At 40.1% G+C, this 25166-nt stretch overlaps 2 protein-coding genes across 9 annotated transcripts in view; one reads left to right on the forward strand and one right to left on the reverse strand.

The window, feature by feature from the left end:
- The first annotated feature begins 4992 nt into the window (after nucleotides 1-4992).
- Nucleotides 4993-17584, forward strand: traf7 (TNF receptor-associated factor 7). The gene is made up of 21 exons (XM_084134007.1): nucleotides 4993-5089; nucleotides 6156-6288; nucleotides 6386-6443; nucleotides 6793-6878; nucleotides 8997-9113; nucleotides 9254-9346; nucleotides 9617-9650; nucleotides 10623-10806; nucleotides 10920-11054; nucleotides 11165-11382; nucleotides 11473-11546; nucleotides 11642-11690; nucleotides 11777-11904; nucleotides 11998-12080; nucleotides 12259-12298; nucleotides 13535-13651; nucleotides 14053-14175; nucleotides 15282-15401; nucleotides 15524-15655; nucleotides 15736-15855; nucleotides 16598-17584. The coding sequence occupies exons 2-21, from the start codon at nucleotides 6193-6195 to the stop codon at nucleotides 16610-16612; spliced, it is 2022 nt and encodes a 673-aa protein (XP_083990133.1). The 5' UTR covers nucleotides 4993-5089; nucleotides 6156-6192; the 3' UTR covers nucleotides 16613-17584.
- A 759-nt stretch (nucleotides 17585-18343) lies between these two features.
- Nucleotides 18344-25166, reverse strand: part of caskin1 (CASK interacting protein 1) — a 109486-nt gene continuing 102663 nt past the window's right edge. For 5 of the 8 annotated variants that reach the window (XM_084133935.1, XM_084133934.1, XM_084133940.1 and 2 more), the window contains 4 exons: nucleotides 23869-25064; nucleotides 22982-23765; nucleotides 22341-22872; nucleotides 18344-21723 (listed from right to left, as the gene is read on the reverse strand). In XM_084133935.1, the coding sequence (XP_083990061.1) occupies nucleotides 21627-21723; nucleotides 22341-22872; nucleotides 22982-23765; nucleotides 23869-25064 (2609 nt within the window). In that variant the 3' untranslated portion in view covers nucleotides 18344-21626. The remainder of the gene's footprint in view (nucleotides 21724-22340; nucleotides 22873-22981; nucleotides 23766-23868; nucleotides 25065-25166) is intronic. The other 3 variants (XM_084133938.1, XM_084133937.1, XM_084133936.1) reach the window with 1 other exon arrangement.

The following is a 25166-nucleotide window of genomic DNA, read 5'->3' on the forward strand; positions in this document are numbered from 1 at the left end:
AACTCATCGCTCATTAGTGAAAGAAACCGCCCAACACAGCTAAATTGTAATGGAGTAGAATAGCCTACTGATATTTGGCTGCAAGGAAAATAAGTGGAGGGATGCAAACAGTGGAATTTTATACTAATTATAAGTGCTTTTGGAATGTCGCTTGTCAATCATATTTAAAGGTACACTATGTAAAAAAAAAAAGAAAAAGAAAAAAGAGCTATCGGACGAATTTCATTCATCATTTGCCCGTGCCGTGCATGTCACGTAATATTCGTACACAGCAGGCAAGGCTCCACAAGGGGGCGCCCACCCAATCAGGAGCTTGGCCCACCCTGGCCCCACAGCAAATATCAATCGATTGCAAAATTGGTGCGATGTTTAATTCAGCTCCAGATTTTGAGGGTGATCATGGTTTTCGGCCGGTTGATATCCATTTGTTATATGAGAAAGCAGTATTACAACGTGACCGCTGTCTTCATAAACATTCAAGCGATTTTAACTGTTCATGCACAAGAAGATGCGATAGAAACTCAATTCGGGAGGTCTACACACAGCTGTGTTCTCTTTTGTATCTCATCACGCTTAAAGGTAGGGTAGGTAGGAATTTTATAAAAAACTTTTTTCCAAATTTGTTTAAACTTTCTATATATATCAATACATAATTAAAATGTAAGTACTCTGAAAAAAAAGAGTATAAAAATCGAGTGACTCTAGACCGTTTAATCTGCATTAAACACAGCTCATTATTTCCATTCGGGACGAAACAAAGGATTGGCTTAGGCGACTGTCACTCTCTCGCAACCATGGCAACCACCCTTTTGCCACACAGGATCTGCCCATATGCGCGCGCACCCATTTGATTTGAGGAATTCAAGAGGCACGGAACCTAGGAATAGCAAAACAATGGCAGAGAAAGAGCAATCAAAAATTCACATTACCGGCATATAGCGAAGGCAAACAAGGCAAAAAAGGAAGACAGTACTAGAAAAGGTAATGAACAAAAAGTCTTTGGATAAACAAAGAAATAAAACGTGTGTCAATATCCTCGGACCCATAGTTGCACGGCCTCTTGCACGACCTCCTCTGCTTCGCCCTCGACCCCGGACCATGTCCTCGAGCTGACGATGCGGTACTTGTCTCTGGAGTTTAGTCCTCATCAGAGTCAACAGTGCTTTCATCATGGAAACTCTTACATGCAGAACACCATATGTTATGAATCTTACACGAAATTCATCTTCATCACAGTGTAACTGATGGTAATGGAAAAAACGTGTATGAATGCAACCTGTTTTTAGCTTTGCCTTATAGATATAACTAGCTCGTTAGCGAATCAAAAAATATATATTTTAAACTTTACCAATATCAACATGCTAGCTTGATAGTGAGTACTAAAATACATCTTATTTGTTTATATTCATAATGATAAAGTTAGATTTTTTTTATTACATGTGATTCTGACATGATGTCACTACATGCACTGCGCTCCTTCCTCTCCGCTCGTCTCAGGTAAATGCGTCTTCCAGTTCCAGCTCAGCGGTCGGAGTCGCGCGTTCATGTGTTTTGGGGGCGTGGCTTTGGAAGGAGCCCAGAAGGGAGGGAGTGGAGTGAATGGAAATAATGAGCTGTCTTTAAAACAGCCTTGAGAGGTCTACAGACACTCGATTTTTATACTTTCTTTTTCAGAGTACTTACATTTTAATTATGTATTGATATATAAATAAAGTTTAAACAAATTTGGAAAATAAGTTTTTTAGACAATTCCTACCTACCCTACCTTTAAATGGGAAAATACACACAAAATTACGTCAAAATGCCCGTTCTTAACTGAGTTAAAATAAAAAGTCTTAATGAGCGTAAACAGTTCTGAGAATATCTGATGTGTGTCAGGTCCGTGCTTTTGGTTTTAAAGTGACAGTAGCTTAATATACCTGCTGTTGTCTTGTCATTAATTAAAGAACAAGAGAAAAAAAAAAACTCTGCTTAAATCTTCTCTTGACTGAATAACTTCTTTAGCTTTAATAAGGATTAATACAGGCTACAGTTAATTTATACATTATAGTATTTTGTTCCTGAATACTGTTAGACTTACCTGAAATATGTTTATTTCATTTGTGTCTTTATTCTATTATATTTATTTGTGCTATTGCTTGTAATTTGTTCATAAGTTCTTATTTTACTGTTTACTGTCTTTATTTAACATTATTTATTAAAATACTATTTATTTATTTTTGTGGTGGGGCCAGTGAACATTTTGGCAGGGCAAGCAACCAGTAAACTCCTTAGCGTTGAGCCCTGTGTGTTTATACATAGAGTCCCTTTAAAGACCTCTTCCTTTTGTTATAAAATGTCACTTGGCCCAAAGCTGGAGCCGGGCCTGGTACACAGAAAAAAGTAGCAGGTATACCTTGAAGCTGAAATTTTGTTGTCACAACGAACGAGAAAAACTTACCATGGATCATTAAAAACGGCAAACCTCTGGGAAATCACCAGTTGAACAAAAAAAAACACCAACAAAAACACCAAAAAAGTAATTTAGTTGCTCTGATAAGATGTAGGCTACTGCTTCCATTTGTACACCGGTGCCTTGAAAGCATATCAAAGCCATATGTCAAAGCATATCCAAAACAATGTTTTTCCACAAGACACATACTGTACATGCTTTTTTATTTTTTAAGTGCTAGACGGTCGTTCATTCATAAAGAACAGAAACAGAACAAATTCAAGGCTTGTATTAATTATGTTACGAATGCTATTGCTATTTGACATAAACCTGAAAGCACTGACAATAGAATTCCATCAAAGATGTTATGGCTGTAAACTGCTCACATAGGGAGATTTAAATGTTTGCCTGTTGGCTGATACAAGGGCATCTGTCATCTGCTCATCTCAGAGCAGCACTCATGTCAGTCTCCTGTGGTATCACACCCAAGAGCAACATCACGAGGTGTAAGATGAGGAGATGCCCGCGGGACAGCAGAAGCAGCAGATCAGATGAGCCTCCTTTTGTGGGACCACCGTCACCAATGAATGACAGACAAAACTAAACAATAATAATTGAACAAAAGACCAGGTGATGCAAAGATGGAAAGGAAGTTGCTGTCACTAAACAAAGCGAACCACAAGATGCGAGATAAACGTAATTCAAAGTATGTGCAAAATATAGGCTTGATAAGTTAATGGTGAACCAGATTGTAGATAGGCCTACACACATTTCTGTGTGGATTAAAAATAGTCTGACAGCAAACCTCCATCATAAAATCTGTATCAGACCACAGTACTAGATTATACCAAACTCATTATCATTCATGTCATGACCAAACTGAAGTGATTTGTGTAGTCTAGTATTTTCTACCCCCAAAGAGACTGCTTTCAAAGTGTATTCAATACATGTTATCAGTATAACCTTGCTGTATTTAACACCATGCATTAACCCGTTTGAATTTGCATTTTACATTCAGGGTGTACTCTTTAGATATTTGTGTTTCACAAGCAGCAACTGACTAATAGCCACTGGCCAGTTCTCCCTTCGGCCATCTAACTTTAGCACATCCTATTTTTATTGCATCCATCATTTATTGCACAGGCATATGGGAAGAATGGAGCTCTGCTCTGAATACGCTTAATGGATCCTGAATGAAGAACTTCCTGCACTGCCGATGGGGTCAAGCTTTTGATGGGTCCGCTGGCTATTCTTTGGCTTAACAGTGCAAAGAGTATCTTAAGTGCCAGGACAACCGTTCATAGAGGCTGTGATGCTTCATCAGAGAGAATTTACACAGATACTATTTAATAGCCTGGGACCACATTCTGGAGATAAAGACATATCCCATGTGTCCTAAATTGATGGGTGTCCATGAGAAACCATGAGGGGGGGGGCATTCTATATTCACGCCTAAGCCTAAGACATTCTATATTCACAACATTTCTGCATTTATTTTGGCCTTAAGTGGTTTACCTGTGACTCTGAGAACTGCATAACTGAGCATCTCCAGCCAGGTCAGATTTGAATGCAGATCAAATCATACACCCTCACAAGTGCACAACACATCATTGTATATTGTGATTTTATATATTTAAATGGGCACAATTATAGGTATTATAATATTTCCACATGCATTACATATTCACAAAATACTACAATACAACAGGAATGTTCCTGACATGAAGGAATATTTCACTAAAATATCTGTTATTGACAAAAACTACATGGCAGAATTTAAGGAACATCTGTACACACAAGAGTATTATTGTCTAAATTATAGTGATGGAACCATTTCTGCTTCCGGACTCTAGTGAAATGTGAATTACAGAGGAGTTGAATTCATGTCCAGACTCAGGATCTGAGCAAACAGCGCCCCCTTCCGTTTAACTAATTGACTCAATATGACTCAAAAACAAAAATGTAGATGCAGAACACTAGACTTTAGGCTACATGTAGTTGTACACAAAAACGGAATCATATATACCTTACTATCATAACAAAAATATCTACTAACAAAGTGTGTAACGTTACGTGACGTTACGAGCATGTCGTCGAGTGGGAACTAGGTGCTGCTTCATGAATGAATCTTTTAAGTGAACGAATCGGTGTTTTGAACAAATCTTTCATGTGAACAAATCGTTCTCGTTCACTTCCATGTTTATTTGTTCCCCATTGAAGTCTCTACCTTTTGAAGCGTGTGATTTCTTTGGTAATATTATTGTCTTCAAGACATGCAGACAAAAGACTTAAATAAGACTTGCTGAACGACTCGGCGTTGAATCAGTTGAGCAAATCACTCAATGCGGTGCACCCTGCAGAATTCAAAAGATTCGACTCACTAAGATGAATCATTATGAAACTATAGTAAATGGTTGACGTTAAACTCTTAAAGTGACTTGGAAAATACCAAATAAAAATCATGATTTAACCGTATTGTTCTGATCGTCTTCTTGAATATTCCAGGAACTTGTTGTTGTGTCAATTCCCGACAATGAAGCGTATTTGCTCTTCCGCAATACATTTCCCACAATCCCTTGGTGTGTGTGTGTGTGAGCCTGGGCGTGTGAGAGAAAGATTAAAATTGGACCATCTGCAGACTTTGATTTAGCATCAATGGTGAGAACCTACATTGTTTGCCTAAATAGACATGCGATATGTATCTTGTCAGCTTGTCTTTTCTATAGCAGAGCTAGAGGTCTATCTTACTACATTTCGTAAAGCTAAATCCGATGTTTTATTAAAGCTGTTCGAAAAACCAACTTCGTCAGCTAGCCAACACAGCTAGCCAGCTCACTTTAGGCATGCGGATCACTAGTACATCATCAAACGTACGTGCTTGCTTGTCTTTTAACATGTTTGCTGTTGTTAATAGTGTAATAAACATATTATGTGTTTTATTACCGTTTAATCCGACGCTTAAAAGACATTGTCCCATTTTTCGCAATCACCCGCTAACAAAATCTTGGCTGTGAATCAAAACATAGTTACTGCTAGCTGTCTAGTTTAACAGCATTTTTTGTGATCGCACCATTCTGAATCTCACCATTTTTTAGACATAAAGAAAACTAAAGCATTAATGTTGTGCCAGTTGTCATTTCTGTTCTGCTGACATACAGCCTCCGTCATTGTTTATTTTGACAGATGAAACGCTGTGTTGTCGGGAAATGTGTGATTGTCTTCACAGCTTGAGAGATATATATATATATATGTGTGTGTATGTGTATATGTGTATATATATATATATATATATATATATATATATATATATTCACACACATAATAACAAGAGTGAACATCACAGTTTCGAGAATCGGTAGTTGACGGAAAATTGTCTATGAATACTTGCATTTTAAAATGATGTCAAAATAATATATTGTAAGATGTATATCTTAGGTTCTCTACCAGGTCACCATTTCTTAAACGTTTTTCACCATTTTAATCACATTTTACTACTAGTTTATTTTAAATGATCCTTTGGGTTGATTTTTTTATTTTTATTTTTTTATGCATAAAATAGGTACTCCATGTAGTATCTAGGCCTAAATAGCAAAAATGAGCACAGTGCTGTTTCCAATAGTATTAGAAGTAGTATAGCATATCACAGACATGCCTATGTACCATAATATCTTGTTTCATAACATAATATATTATATGTAATAATATGATATTTTTTCCCTTTCAGGCTGCAGCAGATCTTTTCCACAGGGCTTTGCTGTATTATGAGCTGTAGTAAACCGTCACGCTTTGATCGATTCTCAGAAGGATCTGTGGCAGGTGCCACTATCACTGTACCCTCACCTGATATCAGCAAACGGGTAAGAGTGTGATCTGTACTTGCGTTTATTGAGTTATTTGAAGACTTCAGTGGCAAAAAATCTCATTGTTTTCTTCTTTCATAATCTTTCTATGCAGACCAAAATGGAAGCTAGTTTTGGATCCACGTTTCCAGCAGTCCCTCAAGTAGCAAAAGGTCAGCATTATCTTGCATTGACTCTACTTGGAGTCAGATTAAAGGCATTTAAAAACAAAAATAGTGCAAAAAAAAAAGAAGGCAAACATTTTAAGTGGTCCTCAGGGAAACAAAATATTAAAAAATGATGTATGGTACAGCCGTTTTAAAATTCCTAAAAAAATAAAATAAAGATTATTGTAAGTTGACTTACATTTACATTTTGAGTGTCGTACCTCAAACCACTATGAAAGTAATTACCGTTGTTAAAAATTACCTAGATCAGCATTGATTGGACAGAAATCCATGTGAGCATTTGCCTAGCAACAAGGTTCAGTCAGTCGCTTGTAACTGTGCGCTTTCTTTTCAGCGGAAACCAATTACAAACAGCATCGTAGAACCCCTTCAACCTCCAGCACTCTGACCTACTCGCCTCGTGACGACGACGATGGCATGGTAATCACAACGCCATCTCTTTTCAAAACAGCCAATCACATTTACATATTGAGGAATGGAAATCAAAACCCTCTCAATTTTGTCATTGCTGACGTGCGTCACAGTGGGCTTTTGGGTTAGCTGATTTACTGTTTGTGCAGTTCTTAGTTTTTGATAAAGGCATTTATTTTCTGATTATTTTTAGACTGTTTATGAGTGGCTATGTATATTGTTTAGTTTTTCCCAGACACCACAGTGTTGTTTTTCCACCAAATGTAAGTGAATCAGAAGACATTGAGGTGCTCTCCTCCTTTCAATCGTTTTGCACATTCACAGGAAAGCTCGCCTATTTATGAGTAGGGGGAAGTAGTTAAATCTGATTTTTTTTTTGTTAAGGACCATATCCAGTATCAAAACCTGTTGTTTGTTGTACAAAAAATGTTTTACTACTGATGATTTTGGTAACACATCTTACTTTGTAGAGTGGAATTTTGGAAAGAGGGGGCATGCTTTTTGTAATGCCAAGGTGTGTATTCCAGAAAGCAGGGTTAACTTAATGTCACATAACTCCCGGTTGATTAACCCAAACCTTTCTTGCGATTATCGGTTCCAAAAATGCAACCATGAGTAAGTTCCGTAAACTCAGAGCATGTTCATGGGGAAAACCCAAACGCTGCGTCCAAAATCGCGTATGGAGTAGGTACTATATTTGAATTAGAATGTATGGTGCGTTCAAGTCCTCCGGGGAAGTTCATATTTACGAGACAGGAAGTCGTGTTTACGACGGCAGGTGAGTTCAAATCACTTTTGTCGGAGTAAGATGGCTGTGTACTTTGTCTCAATTAATTACACAAAAATACAGCAAGGTTCTTAAACTCTGCTTATAGAAAATGAAGAACAAAGAAATGTGCATCAGGTGTGTTTTGCTTTTTTATGTTTTAAATTAATTTATGAAACCACTGTAAACTTTATCGTTACATTATAATGCTATCATATTTTGTGCAGGCAATTAGCTTACTTCGTTGTAAATAGAAAAGCCTGACAATATCACAGCTAAATACCTTTAAGTATTGTGGTATTCCGCCATGTTTCTCACTCGTAAAGATCAGGGGTTAATGAAAATCTCGAGCTTCCCACTCGTATTTAATAGTTGAACGCCACCACAATTATCTTTACGACATGACTTGAATGCACCAATACTTTGCGACCTTTAAAAAGGTATGTTCTTCTATATAGTATGAATATGGGTAATATGAATGCAATTCGGATGTACTACATTCAGCATGTTGTTACGGTCACTTGACCTTTCTCAACAGTGCACCGAATCCATGAGTCACCATGGGAACGGATGCTAAGGGGATTCATGCCTTACTACTTTTTTTGTTTAATAGCAATTTACATTACATTTACATTATTAGTGCATATTGCCACCTACAATTGCAATTGTTGTGCAATTATTTTTTTATCTTTTATCTTATAACATTTAATAATGCGAACACAAATTAAATTGATTGTTGATAAATATTAAAATTATATATTAGAATTTAGTTTTTTGCTAAATATTAAAATAAAAAATTAAAATACATATATTAAAAAAAGGATTGCTTGAACTAAAAAAACTGTCTTTGCTTGCACAGATAATATGGTTGTATATAGTTTTTTTTTAATGTTTAGCCATTTTACTTCTACTTTCTTGTGAGATGAGATATTATTATAGAAATAAATAAATAAAAACCTGTTGAATGCAGATCCATGATGTGTGAGATGACAATAAAATAAATAGATAAAAAAATAAAATTATCATTGCTTTGTTATAATAGTGCTTTATAATTTTAGAAAAAATTTAACTATATAATATAATATTGTACAAATATCTGTCACGGCCACTGAAGCCTCATCAATAGGGCATGTGTATATATATGTAATACTTCTCCGGAGGAGGTTATGTTCAGAGAATAAGTTGCTTTGGCTACTTGTATACCCTGTAAGTCACCTCAGTTTTTGGAAGTTACGGTAATCTTTTTACTTATCTGTACACTTACCCGGATGTGTCACATAATCTGCTTTCTGGAATACCTTCCAGATGTCATTCAAAAAACTTAAAACAAAAAAACAAATAAACTGACTCTGTTCCTGCAGCCGCCCATCAGTACCCCTCGTCGCTCAGACTCTGCCATCTCGATTCGCTCCCTGCACTCCGAGTCCAACATGTCACTGCGCTCCACCTTTTCCCTGCACGAGGAAGAGGAAGACACAGTGAGTGTCAGCAATCTTCTGTTTCCTTTTCACATGTTGATCTAGCGTGGTGACGCGAAAGGCTGACAGACATGCACCATTGCCCAGCAGGAGATTGACGTTCTCTCTCTCTCTCGCCCTTGCTCTCTTTTCTTACCCAGGAGCCGCAGGTGTTTGCAGAGCAGCCCTCAGTCAAGCTTTGTTGCCAGCTGTGCTGCAGCGTGTTCAAGGACCCCGTCATCACGACCTGCGGAGTGAGTCAGTCAGCCGTCCCCTCACCTCTCCCTCAGGATAGGGCTGTCGTTCATGATTTGGTTTCAGGCCATGTATTGATTTCCTGTTTGGGCCGTGAACAGCACGCCTCATTGACCCGTTTCCTACGGCACTGTCAGGCTGTTGAACACCAAAATACAAGTGTCTGTTGAGAGATAAATTACACTTAAAATAGCTGAGTAGATGAAAAAGTCAAATTCAGCTCTTATTCACTCTCATTGTGCTCTCTTCCTCTTCCTCTGTCACCTCAGCACACATTCTGCAGGCGATGTGCCTTGACCTCAGGTAAGCATAGCATTTTTATTCTACGCATTTGTCTTGCTTTCACCTTTCTCATGATGACTGTTAGTACAGAGAGGGCTCAACACAATTTCCACAATCACAATTAAAAATTACAGTTGGCCAGTACCATTATTAGGAAACTTAACATCAGTTGAATGAACAATAGTTGAAGAGAAGAAGTGCGCAGATGTGAGCGATTCAAACAAAAGGCGTAACTTGGTGTGTCGTAATATGATTCATTCATTGATGTGATTCATTGCCAAAAGAGAGAAAACACAAAATAAACAAAGTTAAAGATTAATTTGACTGATAGCGTTACGTTGTTTTGCTCTTTTAGATTTCTATATATATTGTGATTAATATCATTATCATGAAATCTTTTGGCCACGATAATCATGTATTGAAAATGTAATATTGTAACTGTCTACAATATTATACAAACTGTCTACTACAGAAAGTATTTGTTATTCACAATATTTATTTCCATCTAGAACTCAATGTCTTGACTTTTTTGTGAGGTTAATAATTTTATGGTCACAGAGACAAAAATATAAATTTGAAATATGAAAAATAATGCAAAATACTTTTACATAGCTGATAAGAAATATTAACATTTCAAGTTTTATTTTCTTTTTAACACATTTGCAAAGTTATCATAAATCTGTTTATGTGTTGCCATTAATCAAGCAGATTGATGTTAAAAAAATAAATGTAGAGCATTTTAGCATAGGGCTGCAAGATAAAATGTGAAAAAATAAGGGGTCTAAATTCTTTCTGAAACTTATCTGAATATTTATGTACAATTTCTAAATTTGCTTGTCATTAGCAGGAGTGGCCTTAAGTTACGAGTGCAGGTCTCTAGCTCTGTTCCTGTTTCATTTCCTTTCTATGCTGTCATTTCACACTCATTTTTAGAGAAAAGTTTTCAACATAGGGTAACTGTTTTGTTTTGCCAATAACCTTGTGGTTCCACAGATAAATGCCCTGTGGACAACTCCAAGCTAACAGTGGTAGTGAATAACATAGCGGTGGCTGAGCAAATTGGTGAGCTTTTCATCCACTGCAAGTACGGCTGTCGGCCAGCTGCCTCAGGCAAGCCCGGTGCCTTTGAGGTTGACCCACTTGGCTGTCCTTTCACCATCAAGCTCAGCACCAGGAAGTGAGTATGCAGGTTATTTTCTTTTCACAATGTCAGCTTTTGATTTCTGTTTTTGTGACGTAGTTATGCAAGGGGGGTTTAATTACGCTGTATTGTGTGTGTGTGTGTGGCAGAGATCATGAAGTAAGCTGTGACTACAGACCTGTTCGCTGTCCCAACAACCCCAACTGCCCTCCACTGCTCACCATGAACCTGGAAGCCCATCTGAAAGAGTGTGAACACATCAAGTGCCCTCATTCTAAATATGGGTATGGGAGTTTGAAAAGGCTAACATTCTTTCCTTCAGTTCCATAGATGATGTTACACATAACAAGGAAATTAAACAACATTGAATTTACCACTGCCGACTTTTCTCCAGTTGCACCTTTATTGGGAATCAGGATACATATGAGACGCACCTGGAGGTGTGTAAGTTCGAGGGGCTGAAGGAGTTTCTCCAGCAGACGGATGACAGATTCCATGAGATGCAGGTGACACTGGCGCAGAAGGACCAGGACATCTCGTTCCTGCGCTCCATGCTGGGCAAACTCTCTGAGAAACTAGACCAGCTGGAGAAGAACTTGGAGCTCAAGTTCGGTGAGGAAACAAAGCTAATTCTTAACCTCTTAACTGTTTTTAAGCCAAAAGTGGTCAAATTGTTGTTGTTTTCTTGTGCTAATGTGGCAGATGTGCTGGATGAGAATCAGAGTAAGCTCAGTGAAGATCTGATGGAGTTCCGACGAGATGCTTCCATGCTGAATGTTGGTCTATTTTCACTCTGGTTTTACCAAATTGAGACGTACAGTTTTGGTGTTCCAGTATTAAGAGCTTTCTAACTCATCCCTTCTTTTTGCAGGATGAACTGTCCCACATCAATGCCAGGCTCAATATGGGTATACTGGGCTGTGAGTGTCTCGTTCTCATTTATACTCCTAATTTCTGTGAATATAATGAAATATATCATCATCTGACTGTATGAAATGTTTTGCAGCCTATGACCCGCAGCAGATCTTCAAATGCAAGGGTACATTTGTTGGCCACCAGGGTCCGGTGTGGTGTCTGTGTGTGTATTCTACCGGTGATCTTCTCTTTAGTGGGTCATCAGATAAGTCCATCAAGGTAATTCCACCTGCCATCAGCAAGCTGTCCCTTTGGTTTCTGAGGATCCCTCTTCAACCAGATAAATCTTCTGTACTTCTGTGCTCAACATAGGTTTGGGACACATGCACCACATACAAGTGCCAGAAGACCCTAGAGGGCCATGATGGCATAGTGTTGGCATTGTGCATTCAGGGGTAAGTATTTTGAGGATTTGGAGGAATACTTTTAGATTTTTCATAACTTTTCCTTGCCAGTCAGTGTAGTGTATTAAATGTTACAACTAGAAATAAAAATGACCATTTTTGCAAATGTTTCATGTTGGCTTTAAGTGGACAGGAAATCTTATATATTCTTTTCTCCTTTCTGCTGCAGGAACAAGCTGTACAGTGGCTCAGCTGATTGCACGATCATTGTGAGTGTTCCTGAAATGCATATTTCATTTCATATCAGGCCTGTTCATGACTAGGGATGTGCGCAACGACTAATTTCATTAAAGGGTTGGGGATTATACTAGTCGACTAGTCTGTTTCAAAATTTCAGTTTAACCGTTAAAGGGTTAGTTCACCCAAAAATGTTAAATTCTGTCAGTAATTACTCACCCACATGTTGTTCCAACCCTGTAAGACTCTCGTTCATCTTCGGAACACAAATTAAGATATTTTTGATGAAATCTGAGAGCTGGCTCACTCCTTCATAGGCTTCTAGGTAATTTCATTCTGCCAGCCCAGAAAAGTTAGTAAAGACATCGTTAAAATAGTCCAAGTGACTACAGTGGCTTAACGTTGAGTTTATCAAGTGACGAGAATACTTTTTGTGTGCAAAAAAAACAAAAATAACGACTTTATTCAACTATTCATTTTCTTCTGTGTGGGCCTCTTGAGTGAGCTCACGTAGTGTAACAGCGCAGCGCTTCTGGGTTGAACGTCAGAGCGTAGGCTCACTATTGGCCAGCATCACACACATTACCAGCGTCGGCAAATAGTGAGCCTACGTTCTGACATACAACCCAGAAGCGCTGTTACACTACGTCAGCAGCTTAGGAGAATAACATGGAAGAGAAGAGATGGTTGAATAAAGTCGTTATTTTTGTTTGTTTTTCGCACAAAAAGTATTCTCGTCACTTGATAAACTTAAGGTTGAGCCACTGTAGTCACTTGGACTATTTTAACAAATTTTAGGCAAAATCGCATGAAAAGCTTGATTTGTGCTGACAACTATACATTATTTAAGCGTATTCTCTTCATTAGGGTGTTGATATAGCAACTGTTCAAGTGTCAAGTATCTTTCATTCATAATGTTTCTCCTTTATTCCGATATAAAATTTCATACTGTTTTGTCTCTCATACCCGGTAGTAGCAAGCAGCATAGAAGAAACAGAGAAGTTTTGTGTAGGCTTTCAAAATACTCCCTTCACTTTGCTCAGCTTCCGAGTGGGCATTTCTCTGAACCCGCTGCAAATGTCAGAGAGAAAAGAAAATCTGTTTTCTGCTCCAGAGATACACTTTTTAAAATGTTCATTTTAAAATGTAACATTAACATGACAGTAATTTTAATTATATGTGTATAAAAAATATAAAGTAAAACATTAACATTAACCATGACACGGTCCATGTGAGTCTAATGCAGATATACACTTGCTCTTCCTCAGGTTTGGGATATCCAGACCCTGCAGAAAGTGAACACTATCCGGGCACATGACAACCCTGTGTGCACTCTGGTGTCCTCTCACAACATGCTCTTCAGCGGCTCTCTCAAAGCCATTAAGGTCAGTGGTGCCTGCTGAAGAAAAGATGTGCGTGTCTGCAGACACGAGCCCGATCAAGCAGCTAATATTGAGCTTTATTCTGCCCCATTTGCTGATGTGCACGTTAGCTGTGTACGGTTTTCTTAAAGTGATGTGGAGATACGATCGGTGCTCCAGCAGAGAAGAGAAAAGCACTGACTTGGGCTACTGAGGCACGAGTGGAGCAGAATTAGGTCCACTTGGCTCTGAGAGCTCGTCTGAAGAGCACACGCTGTGCTAATATCACCATGGTGATGTGTGGGAGGAATGTGGGGGTGGAGGCTTAACAGTAGAATGATCTCATCTCTCTGGGACTTTCCAGTTTGCCAATTCTGGATGTTCTTTAAGCGTTGAAACATCTTTTTTTCTCTCTCTCTCTGTAGGTGTGGGATATTGTGGGCACTGAGCTGAAGCTAAAGAAGGAATTGACTGGCTTGAATCACTGGGTTCGAGCTCTGGTTGCTTCTCAGAATCATCTGTACAGTGGATCTTATCAAACCATAAAGGTTAGAAGTGTTCAACTTTGAACTGCTTAAATAGAAAACAGCTCTGTCAGTTGCTTCAGGAACGCCCAGTCCATATAATAAAGGACAATATGCAGGTTGATTGACAGAAATCCTTGCAGAATCCGTAAGATCTGAAAGATGTAAAAACAAAAGTACACTTAATCAAATCGAGATCTGGACTAGTTCCTGTAAATATTAAATTAAGTATTACTGTGCGACTCTGTGAATGGCATTGGCTTTTTTTTGTCATGATTTGACCATTTAGAAACAATTTATGAGACAGTTGTCAGAATTTGTTGGTGATTTCAAATATGAAATTTAATTAAAAGCTTGGGAGAATTTGATGTTTCTCTATTTAGTGAGATAGAAACGGCACTTGCTTGACTGAAACAGCTGCCCGAGAGGTGTTTTAAAGATGGCCGCCGAGTTAAATGACTTGCCTTGGCTTAAAGGGACCTATTGTACAGTAGAATGTACTGTATATAAATATAAAAAATGTAGTTTTATTAATTCAATGGATTAGACACTTTTTTTATTACTCAAATTGTTCAAATTGCTCAAAAAGTTCAGATTGGAAGCTGTTCTCATGAATTCCTTTAGTGTTCAGTCTAAAGGGTAAAAACGAGAGCAGCTCTCCGAGATGTTTTTAAAACAGATAAGGCCGATAAACCCGAGCTGCTTGTCTCAAGTTGTCTAATTATGGCTCCAGAGATTGCAGGCAGGAAGCAGACTACAGGCAAATGCTCACAAAGAGAAAGAATGAACAAACACGCTACTATTAGAATACAACAGTGATCAAAGTTTAAGTCTTTAAGTTGTTTTAAATTGAGAGTGTAGAGAGACGGACTCAATTATTCCCCTGCTCCACTGAGTGGGTGGCTGCTGAGCTTTTTTGGCACTCTTCTCGTCTTCTTGGTAACAGTGACTTCTCTGATTGGTCTCTCCACAGGATTATGAGTAGTGTAGTTCTCCACTAGTAATTTTTTATTTATTTTTTTATGAATCTGAACACGTTCTTTAACATATCATGCAAAACTTGCATACTATCTAGAGTGAATAAATGAAATGGATTTTTGTGAAATGGTCTGTATGCTCTTTCCCCTCAGATCTGGGACATCCGTTCTCTGGAGTGTGTGCATGTGCTCCAGACCTCTGGAGGCAGTGTGTACTCCATTGCAGTCACCAACCACCATATAGTTTGTGGCACCTATGAGAACCTCATACATGTAAGAAGTATTAATGTCTACGCTTTGCAGGGCTTTACATATGAGAGTAATGGTCATGGACAACCTGGAAATGTCAGGACATTTTTAACATTGCGATTTCTGATACTTCCCATATGAACTAGGTTTGGGACATTGAGTCCAAAGAACAGGTGCGGACGCTTACGGGCCACGTGGGCACAGTGTACGCCCTAGCCGTCATCTCCACCCCTGATCAGACCAAAGTGTTTAGTGCCTCCTATGATCGCTCTCTCAGGGTAAGGACAAGGCTTGGGTATGGGATGTGAAATGGGGGATTTGTGAAACCTCTAATGCATTGATTGTTTTACCTGTGCAGGTGTGGAGCATGGACAACATGATCTGCACCCAGACTCTGCTGCGGCACCAGGGCAGTGTGACGGCGCTCGCTGTATCCAGAGGAAGACTGTTCTCTGGAGCTGTAGACAGCACAGTGAAGGTCAGAGGCTCTTACAACCAGTTTTGGGATGCAGCTTTGAAACTGTAGCTTGCAAAGTCTGACAGCATTAAATGAAATTGCGATGAACAGTTTGCATATTTAGAAACACACTGATGTATTCTCCTGTGTTGGCGTAGGTTTTTAAATAATTTACCTTACAAATCTGATGAAATGGCACACATTGCGTTACAAGCAACCCGAACAAAAGAGATGCGCATGTAAATGATAACAGTTGATGTGGAGCAGCATTTACTGTGAACGAAGCTGCTCTGAGATGCATGTAACCTACATGCATGTAAATAAGTAAAACACACACACACACACACATATATATAAAACCCACAGGGCATATTTATTTAATTGAATCGCAGCCTTTGTGAATTCACAATAGCACTATGCTATAGTATGGTTTTAATACATCGTGCAGCCTTAGAAAACGATCTAATAATGCAGTTTCAAGTATTTTTCCGGTTACTCGACACTGTTAAATTGCAATCGAGGACTTTTTAAAATCAAGGACTCAAATTTAATCGAGGAATCGTGACAGCCCTTATGTGGATTGTTGTTGTTAAAGAATTAATCGGACTTGATTATTTCATCAGTATGTGCCGTTAAAAACGGCCGTTACTTTTGCAGCTGAGCAACACAGTTTACACCATTCCTTGAACCATTTTCTACTGGCATGAGATCTGTATATCTCTGTATATGAGCACTAACAGTGGATTCTGTTTCCTTTCCTCAGGTGTGGACATGCTAAACATGACTTCTGAGCATTATTAGTTATTATTACAAATCCCATGAAACTCAGAACCAACATGAACTCTGATGCTCAGACTTGTATACGAGTATGAATAATATTATTCAAGAGAACATTGCAACATACATTGGACGGGAAATGTTTTTATTTTTGACCCTGTGAACCCGGGCATCTGTCCCGTGTGAACTTTGCAGTAAAATGTCGTCTGGGTTTATTTGCTGGATGGATGGTGCTTGTTTGCTTTCCACATACCGGACACATTTGGACAGCAAACAGAACCTCCAAACCTGCAGTCTTTATTAACACCCAGCGGAGCGGAGCGCAGCCAACACTGAGCAACACTGTATTTTATACGCTTTTCCTACAAAAGTATGATTTAGATTTGGTAAGACTTCAACTTGATTCCAAATGAAGCTGAATCCAGTCCAAGGTCATGTTCCCAGGAGACCACGGAAATGTTGCGATGACTGTTGAACCTTGTGAGTCAGTCTCATGATTAAGTGAGTGCCTAAGCTTCAGTCTGATGCCAGTGGAGATGCATGGAGTGACCATCATCCCAGGGCTGAATGAAGACCTACACTAAACCAACTTGGGGGCCTGAAACAGCAGAGCATTGACAACACGGTGCCCATGTTTTTATTTCCGATTTGACAGTGCCAACTGAACGCCCAGAACTGCTCAGATATTTTCTAACTGCCTGTTGACTGATGTGAAACCTTTGTATGACGGTGTAATGACCTAATCATCCATCATGCTTGTGTAAATACTGCTATGTTTCCTTACCAAAGGATTTCCTTACTAAATCATTTTGTACAGAAAGTTCAAATGTAAGGCACTTAATTCATTATCACTGAGCATCCCAGGATAACTTTGAAGGAACAATGAGGTGAATGGAGGGGAACACAATCTTGCGTTCAGTGTGAGGTTGAGTTCCTCTCAGCTTAAAGTGACAGTTCACCCAAAAAAGAAAAATGAAACAATGTTCCAATCCTCTATGACATTTTCTTTTATTGAATATAAATATGATATCTTAGATGAAAGATGAAATTTGAGAAAATTTTGGGTTTTCCCCATACAAGTTAATGGGTACCAAAACTGTTTGGTTATCAAAATTTGTCAAAATATCTTTGTTCCAAAGAAGCGAGTAAATTGATTGAAATTTCGTTTTTCGGTGAACTATCCCTTTAATTTGAAGCATACTAGGTAAGTCAATGCTAAATTAAGACAAAAGGCATAAAAACAGCTGCTATTTTGGATATCACAGTGCCTTTTAGTGGCATGGAGCTACTCAATCCAGCTTCACACGAATAGGACAATTATGGAAGTAATGAACCGATTTCAGCATTGTTCCCATATTTTCCCCCCATTAAGCTTATGACAGGATGTGATGTTAAAAATGTTCAAATGCAAACTATCATAAGTTTCTTGTATAAAATACATAAGACAGATTTTTAATGCTTGTATTGAGTGTACATGAGTCTTTTATATTCAGCCGCTATCTTTAATTCACACATAACGTGCCGTTGACTCCCTCTAGTGTCCTTAATACATATTCAGTTATATCAAATAAATCTGTGAAGGGTTGTAGTACCCTTTGGTACCAGCTTGTAATTTAACTTGTAATTTTTTTTGACAAGTGCTCAGTATTATATACGCGAATTAATGAAACACTGGTGTTAAGCAGTTTCCAGCTGGCCTTGTTGGTTTTCAGTAATTGGACGGCTATGAGAGTGTTTGTATATAATGTTTATTTAGAGCAGGTGGCTGTTGATGCAGTCACTGCAAGCACACCACTGTTCCCAATGCCAGTCACAGCAGGTATCATACAAGTCAATGGCAGAACATCAACACAATATACAGCCTGCACACACTGAGCAGTGCAGATTTCTTTTCTTTTTTTAATGTCTCTGCAAATAGGATGGAATTGAAAACAGCTTTCATTATTAAATAACATCTTGCACCAACAACAAGTCTGACTTCAGTGTTTTCAGAATTTCAATATTTTTCATTGTTTTTTTGTTTTGTTTTGTTTTTCTTCTCTGGTATTAAAAAAAGAAGCAAACATGACAATAAGAAACTGACAGAAATGAGAACTTTAAAGTGGAGAAATCAAGTTTAAAAAAGGATGATTTCACAGTGACAAACATCCAGCTATATACACAGAAGTGGGGACAGGGTTGTAACTACTCAATTAACACTGGATCGACACCCAGTCCTTTGAAGTGATGGGCATGATAAAGCTTTTATAAAAGCCATTCCCATGCCAGACATCTGCACTCTGTCCACAGAGTAGACCACAATAAAGAGGGATATAATTCTGAACATCTGGTGGACGAAAGCTGAGACCGGCCACATATCCCCTACACATTGTTCAAACATGAAAGACAAAATGAAAAGAACTAAAGCAAGGCACATACATGTTTTAAAAAAACTTAACATTGCATAATATACAACTTATTTCATCTGAAGACATGGCAGTCAAAAAACTTATCACAAAAAGTTACCTTAAAAAAGAAAACTGGAGTTCTAAAAAAATGACCATTTACAATTCATTTAAAACTCTTTGAGCCAAGAAGACACTTTTGTCTCAAATATTTGCAGTTTCATCAACAAGCCCTCTTGATGCTGCATCATTAAATACTTTTTGAAAACATCTATAATAATCTCTGTTAATAACTTAAATATTACAAATATTCTTTTTTCTTCTCTTTTTTTTTTTGAGAACCAGGGAAGGGATTAAGTATATATGGAGCTACTGAAAGTGTGTAAAGCATTGTGGGACCTACACAACTATTTTTCTTGCTCACGTTCCCCTTCCTTTGGGCCCTTTCTTAAATTGCATTTAAGATCATTTTGATACTGTGACGATTCTAATAATGAGCAGGCAGATTGTCATGGCAACAAAGATGGTTAAGTAATGAGAGACTGTGAGTTTGCTGGCAATGAGATAATGACATTCAGAGGCTTGCAAGAGGTTTGGTGCTGTCATAACAGCAAACTGTGCCCTCACCATGAATGAGTGAACATGGCATCTGGAAACATCTCATGTCCACAGAGACCAAACTGTAAAAGCATCACTCATTCTACCCTCAATATGTCCCTGTAAAAGTCACTTAATGTGAGTCTCAGTGAATATGTTTAACCTAGATACTGCTATGTTTTTCAGAATAAGTTATGGACCCAAGCTTAATTGCATCTTGGACTAGTGCTCTTCCTTTGGTCATTAAGGAAATGTCTGTCTGGATGATACTGGGGGGAATGCAATACAAAGCAGGCACACCATGGTACATTCACACCCTTAAACAGCCACTGCGCAATGTGCTGAGATTAGACTGCATGCAGGCTTCCAGTGGAAACACACCTGTCCAAGCTCACTGACCAGGGGGTGGAAATGCTGAGCATCAAGCTTCATTAATGTTTGCAAAATCCTTGTTAGTTCACTACACTGTCAGTCCATAACACCTTACATGCATGTTTCTTTTCGATTGCCGTTTTTATGCCACTCAAACACACACATTTGCAACTTTCTCACTTTGTGCTTCCTGGCGTCCCACCTTCCGAAAACCGCCAACCGTCACTGGACCCGTGTACCTCGTTCTCGCCTGTGTTTCTCAGGTCACTCGTGTAGTACAAGTCAACATGACTCTATTTACTTTCTTAATGCACAATCCTGGTCTTGTTGTGAACAATTCATTGACACTTTATTCCTAAGAAAAATGAGTTTGTCTTAATCTTCACTTAGGGCGCACAGGCTATTGCATAATGATAATCAATAGCTATTTTGGTATTCAGTACCTATTTTAAATTGCCAAAGAACAGAATCATTGTATATTTTCTAGCATTTGCTGTATGGCCTGGAAATGCATTACATCATGGAAGTAAAATGGCTATTCACTTTGACTTCAAGGCCTACACTGTGTATCCCCTTTCTGCAGATGACTTAAGCATAGAGATGTCCAAGGATGAGGTCACGCCTCGCCAAATCAGAGCACACAGGCGCCTCCCTTCCCACAAGGCAATGCCACTCACATGGACATCGGGCCTATCTCAGCTTGAACCTGTTTGCTTGTGTGTGTTAGCAGCACTGAGGTCACCTCTCACGTTAAGGCACACAGGACACTGCACATGATGAGGGCAAAGAAAAAGAGGGAAGGTGAAGGAAGAAGGCTGTGCAGGAGCAGGAATGTATGAGTTCACACAGGCAAAAAGTGTATGGAAACATAAAGGGTCACAGCAGCAGCACAGAGCGGGAGCCCAGAGCAAGCACAGAGCAGGGGGTGAAACAGCCACTTCAGTCACTACATTCAACACAGCCCACAATACTCTTCAGCAGAGCACAGCCAAACATACAAGATGTTTAAGCCAGCCTTATTTTTTGTTTTGTTTTAAAACTTCATTATAGTCATAGAAAAATCCACATATCTGTCATCAAACTTTATAGATTTCTTAATGTTTCAACACTGTATGTACCATTGAACATGAAATAAAAACATAAAATATTTATATTTATATATATATATATATATATATATAACTGTACTAATGCATGACTCTCACTATGAGATTTTTTTTCTTTATAGATACAAACTTTCCTCATGCTTACAATGTACACATACCATACTATTATTTCATATACAATTATTGTTTTCATATTATTATTTTACTACTCATTGCTCATGGTAGATAGAGATATTCCATGGACAGAGAGTTGAGCTTTATGTATTAAAACCCAACCTCTGCCTCTCCACCCTCTGCTCTGTCTTTGATGTTTAAAGCCCTGGATGGCCTTCTGCCCAGTTCTGAGGTACATCAACTCGGGTTTGTGCAAAACCAACTCGGAGGGAGAGAGGAGAGACGGGTGTTTCATGACAATGGGGAAGGAGCAGGAGAATAGGGGGTGAGAGGAGCAAGGGATGAGGACTAGAAAGGGGTAGGTGGGTATGTTATTGGTCATTGTGCCCTTGTGCTCTCCCGGGGTCCTGAGGTTGTGCCACAGAGACACATGCTGTGCTCTTCACTCCAGCATGGCATCCAGCTGATCGGCCAGGTCATCGAACATGCTGCCGATGTCGTCTAGGATGCTCACTGTGCTCTTGTTTTCAGTCATTGAGCTGTGAATCAAAACACACACTTAAATATATTTTAAAAATAAGAAAAAATGTAGCTGCAAGCAATAGTTGTGGGGTCAAAAAAGACATGCAAATTGAAAGGTTGAATAGATTTATTTGGTCAACACACCCCCAGTGGTGAATTTAAAAGAGAATAAATTCAAAAGCTATGAACAGATCTGCCTTTAGTTATCAAATTTGATCAGTTGGTGTCGCTGTCACTAAAGGTAGGTGGTTTCCCTCAGGGTGTCTCAATGATAGACTGCGTCAATACACAATAGCCTTGTCAATATAAAGCCTCTTCAACTTTTCAGCTTTTTCATGTTTAAATTGGCTAACATGCTACAGGCAGTTTTGAAAAGAAAAATAAATAATAATTACTATAGAATTCTGGTACTCGCTGTATTCAGCACGATGGTGGAAAACTGCTTGAAGTCTGTTTCTTAATAACCACAGATGTAGACTCAAAACTGCTGAATTGATTTGAAGGACTTGAATTATATTTGTAACTACTTGAAAAGAAATATTAACCTCAGACTAGATGCCATCATAGACTAGATTCCTACTGGTCTATTATGTCACTGACATCATACAATTTGTGCATGTTTCATGACACTCACTCTTTTTGCCCATCCTCCTTGATCTTCTCTTCTACTGCCAGCAGGGCCGCAGCCAGTGAGGCACTGGTCTCCTCTATCTTCTGGTGCATTGCATCTGCTGTCACTACCCCTGCGACACATGCTGATCCAGTTGAACTGTCCATGGATACCCCACTGATTGAGGAGCGAGGGGGCTTCACAGGTGGGGGTGTAGGGATAGGGGTTGGGGGAGTTTGGGGCGTCTGTGGGGTTTGGGGTGTCTGAGGTGTCTGTGGGGTGTGAGGAGACTGAGGTGTGTGTGGGGTGTGAGGAGACTGAGGTGTGTTTGTGGTCTGCGCACTCAAAGCTAGTGGGGTTGTAGCCTTGACAGGGTGGTTGGTCTGGGCAGAAGCTGTACTGGCCATTCTGGTGACAGTCTGCTTGGCTGGAGAGGGTGTGGGAGTGGGATTAGGTGTCGTATTTAAAGACTGCAGAACATTTTTGGATGGTTTGGGAGCTGTGGGAGGAGGTGTAGGTTTTGGTGAAATCGGAGGAGGTACTTTCTTTCCTTCGACTGTAAATAGAAAAGAAAAGAGATAGGAAGAGAGACGGGAAGAGAGACTGACTGAGCGGACTTTGATTCAACAAGGTTTAAACGTTACACGGCTTTACGGGATACTCACATAATTGTGTAAAGACAGGGCAAGTGAAAGGCCCGCACTGTGTAGTACCTGGGCTGCCAGGTGCCCCAGTTGGTCCAGGAAATGGGGCTTTCTTGGTGATGGCAGCTGGTGGTCCTTGTTTCTTTATGTGCTGGGCCAGAACAGGTTTGGGAGACACTGGAGGCTTGACGGACTTACGAGGGGCACTCTCAGTGACATGGCCTTCCAGGTCTGGACTGTCCCGACGGGGCGAGTTCTCAGGATGTTCCTGTGGCCGGGGCTGCTCTGAAACGGTCACCTCTGACACAGGGCGTCTTTTAATGGTGCCAGTCCCATTCTCATATGGTACGTGCATCTGCCCATCCTGTTGTTCCTCTGCATCTTTGTCTTTGCTTTTGGGGCGGCGCTTAACCGTATTTGACTCTGTGAGCAGGAACTTGGTGCCATTTGGCTGCTGCTTGGTGCTCTGGATCCTCCTTTTCAGTGAGGCTGTGGCATCCACACATGAAAGGTCTTCCTGGGGTAAAGAGTATGACATTTCTAGGCCCCTCTCAGCCTCATCCTTTCCCTGTCTAGGTCTTTGTTTGATGGTAAGGTTTCCATCCTCAGCAAATGGAAGGTTCTCTGCTGAACTCCCACTAGAGCTTGGCTGGGGTTCAGTGTGTTGCCTATCCTGGACTGGCTCTGGTCCTCGCTTAGCAGCTGCTACTAACTCAGTGACAGGACCACTAATGGTCCTGCGACGGTTCACTACTTCCCCATCCAGTCCAATGGCATCACGCTGCTTTGTTCCAGCAGAACCCACCTGTAGAGAAACAACCATGTTTTAATACGACAGATTTTGCTAACAGACATTTTTATGAAAAATGCTGAATATCATCCCAAGGGGGTACTGACAATCACCTTACCTGCAGATAGTGACCTGCAGATTTCTGTGTAGCAAGACCCTTGGCACCCCCACCAATAGAGGACATTTCCAACATGGCCGCAATGCTCCTCACAGTTCCTGCACTGCCTGTGTCTACAGTGCCACCCAGGTCACTAGCACGTCTTTGTGGTTGATAGGGAACATCCAAAAGAGGTCCACTGCTTGTCTCCTTGGGCACTTCAGCCAGATTACTGCTGGAGCTCGAGATAGCCGAACTAGAGCGTTTAGGGGGAGGTGGAGGAGGACCTTTCTTCTTCTGCCTGAGTGCAAAGGACTGGCTTCGGTTGACATTCTTCTCTGCCTGCCCTTTCATTGAGTTGCTGCGACCCACCCGGTGCTGTACTGTGGCATACTTTCCTCCTGAATCTGTCACATTCAGTTCGTCGCGCTCCTGCTCACCATCAGACACAGCATAACGATTCAGGCTGTGGGCACGTTTCTTAGGCAGACCATACTCATCGCAAGCTTCGTCTCCATCTGGTGGCAGGCACAGGAGTGGCACTGAGACAGCAGCTCCTTGGGGTGCAGCTTCCATGGTTTCCACAGGCTGGGCAGCTGGGTGTGGATGGGACATTTGAGTGGGGGATTGGGGGTGAGCACGAGGTGTCATGGGCTTCTCTGTCTGCTGGAGCAGCTGAGGACTAGGTTTTGGTTTACCCGGTGGGTTGCTCACCGTTTGTGAGGCAGGAGGCTTCATTTTGGTGGGTGTTTGTGGTGGAGTATAGGGTGGTCCTGCACCTTGGGGATAAGACTGACGTGGTTTTGGCTGTGCCGATGAGACACTTCTCTGGCCTCCTTGGCTGCTCTGGCGCATGGTACGTGCCTCCTTTCTGGGTGGCCCGCTAGGCTCCTCTGTGTCTCGGCTCTTATTCATGCTGTTCTCATGCAGACTGCGGGCTCGGTGCTGTGCTCCCGGACCACTGTTGGTTCTCACCTCTGTGCCGTCCTGCACATCAGCAGGGTGTTTAAGAGCTGCCTGTAACTCCCCGCTCAGTTCACTGTCCTGGAAAGTGCTCATTTTAGGAGACATACACTCTCCACTGTCATGGGGTGGGCTCTCAATTGCCATCACCTCCTGAGCGGCTGGGGGCTTTTTACGCAATGCGTTACGACCATCAGAGGCCTTCTGAATCTCTGCCAGCTTCTTCACTGCAAGCATAAGCTTCTTCTGGTGTCCTAAGCAAATTTGGTTAGAGAAGTAATGTAAACCAACATGGCCTATGCAGTTTGGTAAAAAAAGAGAAGTTTTATGTGTAATCATTTTGAAGTACTTAAAGA

Source organism: Abramis brama (genome assembly GCF_963993115.1).
Source record: "Abramis brama genome assembly, chromosome: 1".
NCBI classification, from domain to species: Eukaryota; Metazoa; Chordata; class Actinopteri; order Cypriniformes; family Leuciscidae; genus Abramis; species Abramis brama.

What these genes read in the sequence shown, in the direction of transcription:
- traf7 (XM_084134007.1), top strand. Translation starts at nt 6,193, where the DNA reads ATGAGCTGTAGTAAACCGTCACGCTTTGATCGATTCTCAGAAGGATCT. An exon ending in CCGTCATCACGACCTGCGGA is followed by an intron (nt 9,347 to 9,616) that starts GTGAGTCAGTCA and finishes CTGTCACCTCAG; the next exon opens with CACACATTCTGCAGGCGATG. An exon ending in CCTATGAGAACCTCATACAT is followed by an intron (nt 15,402 to 15,523) that starts GTAAGAAGTATT and finishes CATATGAACTAG; the next exon opens with GTTTGGGACATTGAGTCCAA.